At 42.2% G+C, this 10,000-nt stretch overlaps 1 protein-coding gene across 9 annotated transcripts in view; it reads left to right on the plus strand.

Annotated features, from left to right (window-relative positions):
• LOC147035384 (exocyst complex component 6B-like) overlaps positions 1-10,000 on the plus strand; it is a 290,908-nt gene that overhangs the window by 235,067 nt on the left and 45,841 nt on the right. For all 9 annotated transcript variants that reach the window (XM_085897305.1, XM_085897314.1, XM_085897321.1 and 6 more), the window contains one exon: positions 8,482-8,555. In XM_085897305.1, the coding sequence (XP_085753431.1) occupies positions 8,482-8,555 (74 nt within the window). The remainder of the gene's footprint in view (positions 1-8,481; positions 8,556-10,000) is intronic.

The raw sequence follows: 10,000 nt of genomic DNA on the forward strand, positions 1-10,000 counted from the left end.
TTATTTTTCTGAGGTTTTTGTCTGCTCTGTGCCTTGTCCTCAAACCTCACCCACTCCTCACCCCCACTCATAAAACACAGCATGTCTCCGTGCATTTAACAACTGTTCAAATCTCCCATCCCATGATCGCTCTCTGTCTATCAAAGTTGAGAATACGGAATACAGAAAAGCATACACCCCTCAAAGCTTCATGTCCCCCCTTTCTGCATCCCTTCTCACCCCACCCCATAAATGCTTCCCCCTCACCACACTCTCTAAAACCTTCTCTCACACCCCACAGACTCAAACCTTCTCAGGTACCCCACACACTCAAACCTTCCCACACACACTACATACTCAAACCTTCCTCAACACCCTTCGCATTCCAACCTTCCCCCATACCCCTCACGCTCAAACCTTCCCCCCTCATCCTAATCCCCCTCCCCCCAGCCCCTCCAAATCGTCAACTTGTCCCTGCAAAGCCTCCCCCCACTGCTGCACCATCCCAACTGCCAAAAATCAGACATCATCTGTTTCACAGAATCCTTCCTCTGACAGGATGTCCCCAACTCCTTCGAGTGTCTACCGGCTCACTGTCTCCTCCGATTTGATAGGTTAAAACCATGCCCTGGTGGCAGAGTTGCTCTTTCCTCAATAACTCAATTTCCCACTGCTCTAGTACTGCCCTTTCACCTCCCACCCCCAGGAGTACCTCTGGCTGCGACTTCCTCTTTGCTCCCACCTTTTGTTCATCTGGGTGTTGTGCCATCCTCTTATCAGTGACGATGTCCATCTACATCTTCTTAACAGATGTCGATCTACATCTTCAGACATTAAATTTTTATTTTCATTAAATTTCTCCATTTTTGCATCAGACATTAAATCCTTCCTCTTCTCCAATGGCTTTATTTCTGATCATCAATTTGGATTCAGACGAGGTCTATTTACCCTGGATATTCTGCTTCTGCTCTCCCAACAATGGATGGAGATCCTCGATGCCGGACATGAAATCAGAGCCATCTCCCTCGACGTATCGCATGCTTTCGATGTGGTCTGGCACCCCGCCCTGCTCACCAAACTCTCTCTTCCTATTGTATCCAAGGCCATCTCCACTCAAGGCTCGCAGACTTCCTCTCCTGTCACAGCCAAAGTGTGGCCCTTAATGGAGTTCTCTCATTCCCTCTTCCTGACCAGGCTGGAGTTCCTCAAGGCAGCGTTCTGGGCCCTCTTCTTTTTCTGGTTTTCATTAATGATCTCTCTAACTCTCTGGCAAACCCTCTTTATATCTTTGCTGATGACTCCACCCTCTGCCGTACCATCTGTCATCCCTCAGATCAGCAAGCAGCAGCCTCTTCACTCCCTGCAGACCTGGATAAAATCACAAACTGGTCCAACACGTGGAACATGTCTTTCAATCCTGACAAATGTCACACTCTCACTATGTCTTTCTGAAGAGTGTCTGGAACCCCTCCCCCCCTCCCCACTTCTACTTTCTCAACAATGCTCTTGAAGAAGTCCTTTCATTCAAGCTTCTTGGTCTCACTATCTGACATGATCTTTCCTGGGAAAGCCACATTTCCAAGCTGGCCTCCAAAGCCAGTCGCCAACTCGGCATCATCCCTCATGCAAAGTCCTTCCTTGGCGCACTTGAGCTCCTGATCACATCCAAAGCTTTTGTCTGCAGCCTGATGGAGTACTGCTCTCTCCTCTGCGCTGGTGCTCCTGCCTCTCACCTTTCATGGCTTCACGCTGTGGAATCCAAGGCATTTCGGATCATTGGTATCTCCCGCTATGAGGCTGAGTCTTTGGGTCTCTCACTCTCTTACCGCAGGCAGGTCGGTGGTCTTTCTGTCCTCTACCGTCTCCTCTCCGGCCTCGCCCCCCTGCTCTGTCTGAGATATGCCCCTCCACACCCTCCATATTTCTGCAGGGCGCTCAAGGTCCACCAGCAACCCCCTTCTGGTAAAACTACCATCATCAAGAATCACTGCTCACCTTCACTGTTTCATTCCTCGTTTTTACCACTCTTCCCTCCACATCTTAAAACAGCTGTTCACCACCATCTGTTATCTTCCCCCATCCAAAACCACAATCCAAAAACACAAAACCATGAACAACCTCTGCTAATCCACCACAAACCCACCTCCTTCAAATTCCCTGCTTTCCTTCCTGAAAGTTCCTGTCATTTCCACCTTGTTTACCCCACCCCATCCCTCACCCTTCCACAGGTCTCCTCATGTCTGTTCCCCAGTTTTGTCCTTCCCTCTCCTCACCTTCTTGTCTCCTGCTCCCCTTGTTGTACGTTCTGTGTGTCCGCTCTCGTTCGAGCCTTGACATTATATACAAAATAAAAATAACAATCTCAAACAATATGGACAAACTTTTATCCACTCATCCCAATCCTCTCTCCCTCATATGTGCTGATTTCACTTGTCTTGGCTGGGTGTTTGGTGCCTCTCTCACCAACCATGGCACTTTAGAATAGGACTGACTCGATCTGTAAACATTCCCACCCAGACTTCTCCTGAAGCGCAACTCGCTGTGTTTTGGTACTCGTTTCGGGTACTGCACCAGCTTCGAGGCGAGTGTGTTTATCTCTAGGCCATCCTTCCAGCCCTATTGGTAATGTAAATTGTGTTGTATGGTGCATTTATATATGGTTATTTAATGGCATGTGTGATGACGGATTGTGAATGTACGATGATGCATGAAAACCTCCAGCAAAGAAGATAAACTTCTACACATAAACCTATAAGCTATGAGGTGGGGTGATGGACAGCGAGATTGCATTGCAAGATTGACTGATTGTTTGAACATGGATGAGATCTCCTTACTGATGTCGACCCATAACCCAATGTTGTGGACCCATTCTTTTGGAGGGGTTCTCGGCAGAATGGTTTGAAAACACGATGAATTGACCAAAGCTGATAATCCAGAAAGTCAGGCAATCAGTTGCCAATTACTGAAGCTCTTACATGTGGGTTATGGTGACAAGATTTTTGAGCGATGCATCAAATCAGCAGGCCCGATGCTTCATTGAGGCGTGCCAACTCACAAACCTAATTTTTGTGCTCCATGGGAAGCAAGGAGAAGCTGACATTTTCAAGTGTTAACACTTCTTTGTCGCAAAACAATGTCACCAACTCAAGATTTTGGAAAGGAGGAAGACAGGGAGACAAGAGCAGATGGTTGTACCTTAGCATTGGCAAAGGAGTGACAGCGAATATGCAGGGTGGGTGGGAGATGGAGTCGGAGTGCCAGAGAGAGGGGTCAGCATGTGTCGGCAGATAATTAAGTATGAAAGTACAAAGAAATATATGAACAAGAGTTTTTGAGGCTTTGTACATATATATCTGGTGTCACAATCTATATATGTGTATATACATATATGTATATATATATATATATATATATATATATATATATATATATATATATATATATATATATATATATATATATATATATATATATATATATGTATATATATCTCAGGGACCATCCACATTATTGCGTCTCGAGTTTGAGGAAAATGCGTCGATGGAGATCCCTCTCCTCGCGTTACATGTCCACCCACTGAACATACGTTTTATCTCAAAGGTCACATGAAAGATTAAAGATCAGATGAGAAAGAATGCTGGAGAGAAAAGTAGATGAGAGACATTATCAGAACTAACCCAAAATCTAAAGAGAAAGCATCCCAAAATGCAAAACCCGTCCGCATCCACTTCATTTAATCTGTTTGAGGGCATACACAACTGATGGTCGATGAATAAGCATCGATGAACGGTTCAGATTTTTATTTTAAATCGAACGAATGGCGTAGCAATTGTAACTTTTTGCGAATTTTGAAGAAATATGAGACGATGCAGTTTTTTTCAGGACTTATTGATGCCCCTTATTTTGAAACATGATTGCAGAAGGATATTCTTGATATCGAGTTGTTTCATTCACTTGAGCTGCTTCGCAGCCGTTCATGCACCATCAAGTTAAACATGTCTGGAGGTAATTCATATAAGTTGCATTTTCTGCTTCAGTCGTATGAACTTTTATCTTTCCTCTTTGAATCCTTGGCTCGTGTTGTGAGCCCCATTTTATTAACATCCCATATGCCACATGTTTATTTGGTCTACGAATGTCCTTGTAATTTGCTGATGTTTGCTAATACGTCTTGTGTTTTCATTCTGCATCAGTGATTCATGTTCAAGTTCCTTCATGAGTCCGGGATCATAATTTTATCCGTCAGAATGTTTTTGTTTTTTTTTAAAGTGATAAACATGTGGGGATAGAATCCCCCCAAAAAACAACCAAACAAGGTTGGTAATATTAAATTCTCCTTGACCACATTCGTTAGTAGGTGTCGGGAAGTATTTTAGGCCCCCACAAAAAAATAGACCGGGCAATACCGAGCAACGCCGGGTACTCCTGCTGTTTTCTCATACAAGTCTCTTCCCTAGTTCCCTTAGTTCCCGTCCAATTTTCCCGTCCCTTGTGTGTCCACTCGGACACTCTGCTACCCTGTTGTGCCTCACTTTTGGAGTCATTTGTTTATTTTGTACTATAACATGGCAGAATTTTTCTTTATCCTCTCTCCTTTCTCTACTCCTTCCTTTTTGTTATATCCCCAAACTCCTATATCTCCACTTCTCTCCAAAACTCTACTCGCGTCCTTTCCGTCTCCGACCATCCTACATTCTCTTCTTTTTATCCACATTTGATGGGTGGCCATTTTTTCCTCGTGACGTCCTTACAATATTGAGTACTACCGTACTCCATGATAGTGTGGCTTTTTTCCTTTCCCATGCAAGGATGTGACGTCGAAAAATTTGATCACAACCAGATTCTCTTTTTCAATTTTATAATTTCTTCCTCTTGTTTCACATCAAGCTTCGAGATGACCACATTGTCAATGCTCATTCATTGTCTTTCCTTTTTGTCCCCTGCCCCTCCAACAAGGTCGGAGATGGGACACATTAAAATGAGCTTTAACCGATCCGATGATCATGACCGACCGGTCATCCGTCCATGTACTTTTGTGCACGTGATATTTAAAAAAAAAAACGTTGAACATCTAGCTTTCGTATTGCACATATCTATTCCTCATTGCATTAACTCAGCCTGATTAGATCACAGCTGTGATTGGCTGAATTACGTTGCCGCGGGAACCATCTCGGTAATTGGGCTCGTCGCAGTGGACAATCACATCGTGCAAGAACAGAATGTTAAACGTATGTTGATAATATCTATTTTCATATAAATATCGTCGTTCTCAAATAAAAGATTTTTCAAAAATGAAATGTGATGCCTTTGTCTTCCAGATTTTGATTTAATGTTATGTACCGGAGATGACCATGTATTTTATTATAATTGTCATATTCTCGTTACCGAACAACAATTCATGTGGTGTTGATCCAAAATAATTATTTTTGATAAAACAAAAGCAATAAGATAATATCATCAAATTATAAATGACTTCTGGTACAATTAGTTTAATTTGCCAATGGCAACAATGCTCGTTAATGTGTGTGTGCGCATGTGCCGCACAGCACCACTGTGAGCTTTAGATCCTGTAAACAAAACATAAAAAGCCACATTTGAGAGTGAACTTTTAAGCTTTAACATTACCAATGCTCATCGTGCTGTCGCCAGCACCTGGTGTAATTCAAAATTACTGCTCTAATCTGCAAGGGAGCATTGCATCAGCGGTGCCGCCGTGCTCTGTGAGAACTGATGTCAAACCACAGCCACGTGCCACATACGAACGATGACTACTGATGCTCATGAACCAGCTGGTAAAAAAATTGTTGCCCAAAACTCGTCACTTCATCACTCCCATTCATTCCTTTTACGTTTCCAAACCCCGAGGCCTATTTCCATAAAATTTTCACAAAACCGCATCATTTTAACACACCAGAAGGTCAACGTCACGACACAGTACAGTACTGTATGAACTTTTCATCCTTCATCAAATTGATGTGAGAACGTGAAATAACGGCGCGTTGGTCGAGCAAGCATCATACGTCACGTAACGTATGCCCAGCCCACACCTCACGTTGGCTCGGGTGGTGGCACGTCACTCCCTCGGCCGAGAGGGGGCAAAGCTTGGACTACGCATTACCATGCAGCCTGTTTACACCAGGATCCCTGTTTCACACATTGCCAGTTCTGTGTTGGACTTGATGCCAAACCAAAGCCTAAATAACCCCATCTTCATCGGGTGTTGTTAGTAAATGTAGACGAGATGTGTTACTGACAAAAATATGGAAGCATTTGTATAAAGTGGTGATTTGGGTGTTTAAAGGAGAAACTATATAGATCCCTGATTTATTCAACATTTTCGTTTAAGAACATTAACATTCAGTGCAAGAGAAAAACATCATTTCTTTTGCATATTATGTTATTGTATAGGCTGACCAATTGTACTTTTTATTGCTGTTTAATATACATTTTGTTTGCATTGTATGAAACCTCGACTACATTTGCTCTATCATGAAAATGTATTTATTTGTTTTAATTTGTTTCTGTAATTACCTCCACCACCGAAGGTGGATGGACGATATGTTTTCATCCCTGTATGTCTGTTTGTCTGTCTGTGAGCAGGATATCTCAAAAAAGTTATGGACGGATTTGGACAAAACTCGGTGGACAGGTTGGGAGTGTAACAAGGAAGAAGAATTTCGATTTTGGTGAAGATCCAGATCCGGATCCGAGAATTTTTTAAACTTATTCTTAACCATGACTGCTGGGACAAAAAATATATGTATATATATATATATATATATATATATATCATACCAAAAACTTGTGTCCAGATTCAGACAAAAGTTGGTGGACAGTTGGGTGTGTGACAAGGAAGAAGAATTTCGATTTTGATGAAGATCCAGATCCGGATCCGAGAATTTTTTAAACTTATTCTTCACCATGACTGCTGGGACAAAAAATATATGTATATATATAACATACCAAAAACTTGTGTCTGGATTCAGACTAAGTTGGTGGACAGTTGGGTGTGTGACAAGGCAGATCTGTTTTGATTTTGGTGAAGATCCAAATCTGGACATGAGAAGTTTTTTTATTATTATTATTTTGCAAGTGATTCTTCATCATTAAGAGATGATTTTCATCAAAAACTATTTTCACACAATATTTCAAATAGAAAACGATGAGGTGTGACGAAACTTAGTGGACGACATGGTTTGGCGACAAGAACAGGCCGATTAGATTTTGGTTCAAGTCCAGATTAAGATCCAACCTAACAGTGCGATACAAAACGTAAACTGTTCAGTCTGGCAGAGGTACGCGCTCTCCCATGTGCCGTTGTCATTTGTTATATGCACCTAACAGAAGCTATGAGCTGTTTCATTTGTTTTTCATGCACGTTTAACAAGTGAGGTTTAGTACCTTGTCAAAAGGCTTGTAAAAAATTTCCACATCTTTCACTGTACCATGTGAAAACTGTCGGAGAAATTAACATCGTATTCGGTCCGTTATATAAGCAGAAGGTGAGATGAGGGTAGAAAAGAAAGAAAGAACGAATTGAGAAAAGGACATGAAGGGGGGAGAGGGGAGGGGGGAGGTGAAGTGAGAAAAGTGAATTTGTTGGGGGAGGGGGGAGGGTGATGTCAAAGGTTTTGCCTAAGTAATATGTTCATGGCTCTTTCACCTTATCATACCTAAAACTGAAAACCTTAGGTTGTGTAACATGGTTTCTTTCCCCTTTTTATCATCTTGCGTATGGCAGCTGAGCTGCCAGGCTAGCTATCATTTATTGGCAGCGCGACTGTGTCGCTGATGCACTGCCCCTCTACCAGTATACAGTGGTACTCATTTCGCCGACCTCGGAAGGATGACAGGCTGAGTCAACCCCCTGGTGTATTAATTCAGCGGCCAACGAGGCTTGAACTCAGGACCCGAGGATCCCAAGCCACCACCCTAACCACTAAGCCAACACCAGACTTCCCCTTTTTATGAAGAGAAAACATTGTTTGTGAAATGTTTGTGATGATCCTTCATTTGAAATCCTCAATTATGGTCAACCGTTAAAGTATGAGGCTATCAGAAAGTTTGTGGCCTTGTAAGGTAAGATAGGTGTAATTTCTTCGTCAAAAGGTTAAAATTACCTGAAAAGTAATATGTCGGGGATTTTTTTTGGGCGGTGGGGGGTGGGCAGTCAAGGTTGTTCAAGGATTCTGCGGAAAGTTTTGCTAATACAAGTTTTTTTTTAAATTTATTTTGGTTCGGTCCTCAGCCTTACCGATGTTTCCCTCGCACAGCGACGATAGTTTTATTTGAAATTGTTTGCATCGTTCACAGCCACTTAATCGAACTTTCACTCCACATTACATTTAAGATTGGTCTGCATTGTCAAGAATGCCACATTTTTTTTTAATATCGAATGCATATTATTCAGCTTGCTGCTTTTTATGAAGCGACACTTGAATCCAAGAAGGTTGAAAGGACTCGTTTCACCTCTGATCAGGACATCATTTCTTTCTCCTGCAGCATTTGCCAGCTCAGAGCCAGTTTCAGGACTCCAGGGGGAAACTCTTCAGCTGGCCTTCATAGATCTGCGGCAGGTTAGTGGATACAGCATTTTAACACCACTTTCTTCTTCTTCTTTCAATGAGACGAGAGCAGTGAACATCATGAAGGTATTACTTGAGGCGATTTCATCGCACTGCTTTTGAACTCGTGTAAAGTTATTTGGAAGTTCACTCGTTACTTAAATTGAAAGGGTATAGTGAATTTAAATTATTCACAGAACTTTTTTTGTAAGCTCCCCTTGTGTTGTCCTCTCTCTCTCCACATCTGAACCCTGTACGTGACACAAAACCGAGTTCCATACTCCTTTTCATGTTTTTTTTTTTCTCCTTTTTTTCTTTTCTTTTTCTTTGAACGAACTCTCTGAAAGCTCAGGCCTTGCTCTATTGCTGCTTTCTCAGCTGTTTGGTAAGATGCCTCTCACGCACCGTGCAATCCATCTTCCCATCGAAGCCCGATATCGTCAGCGACTTACCCGCTCCTGCACGTTTGTTCACCACTAATGGCTTGCGGCAAGCGTACAATGCTACCCCTTTCTGTAGGCCGGACCATGGGTGCACCCAGCCTTTCACTGCGCCACGACATTGATGGATGGGCCCAGGGACCCTTTTGCTGGCCACTCGATTAGCTTGGAGAGCGTGGCAGGTGCCATGTGCTGTGCTGGTTTGCAAAGCGTACAGACACAGACAGATTACATCCCAAATCTTCAGCATGTGCATTTTTATAGTGCCTTTGTTTCCAATATCTGCTTCCAGTTTATTTGGAGAAAAAAAACGAATTCACAGTCTTTTAATGTACAATTTTGTGGGTGTCTTATTTATACTACTATTTCAAAATTATTGATTCATTATGGTCATTTTTTATTTATTTATTCATTCATTCGAAATTTCCTGTTTGCTCATTTTGATTGTGCAATCACTATCTGCACATGTAGCTGCCCGATTGATCAAATCACGACACATGCCGATGCTTGGAGCCTTGTCCTAACGCACACATTCGTGGCTGGTCCATCATCAAAATGTTATTTTCGTGTCATTTGACAATGAATATTATTCGATGTCATGATAAAATCCTATAGTTGGTGGAGGGTCGAAAAATTTGGTTTCAACTAACTTTATGACTCTGGGGAAAGTTGTGTGAAAACTTGATGGAATTTTAAATACCATAACTGCTTCCTGTGTCAGCACAGGATAGTCTGAGAAATAACGACCATGTGCAAAAGGACTTGTTAACCCACCCCCATCCCTTCCGCTCAACAACAAATCTCCATCTCCTCGTTCCTTCTTGATAAAAATTGCATACATTCAAAAATATATCATTTTTATTGCGAGTCCAGTATGTTGATTTAATTTAACCGAAGCAAAATATTTGGAGCTACAGCAATTATAACACAAAATAAGCTGCAAAGCTGGACATTGACAAAGCAGCCGAGGCTTCAACTTGCTGAGGTCACAAGTCTGGCAGCTTTGATTTTGTCAAA

Source organism: Eptatretus burgeri, chromosome 1, assembly GCF_056783735.1.
Source record: "Eptatretus burgeri isolate ZD-2024b chromosome 1, Ebu_testis_v1, whole genome shotgun sequence".
Taxonomy (NCBI): domain Eukaryota; kingdom Metazoa; phylum Chordata; class Myxini; order Myxiniformes; family Myxinidae; genus Eptatretus; species Eptatretus burgeri.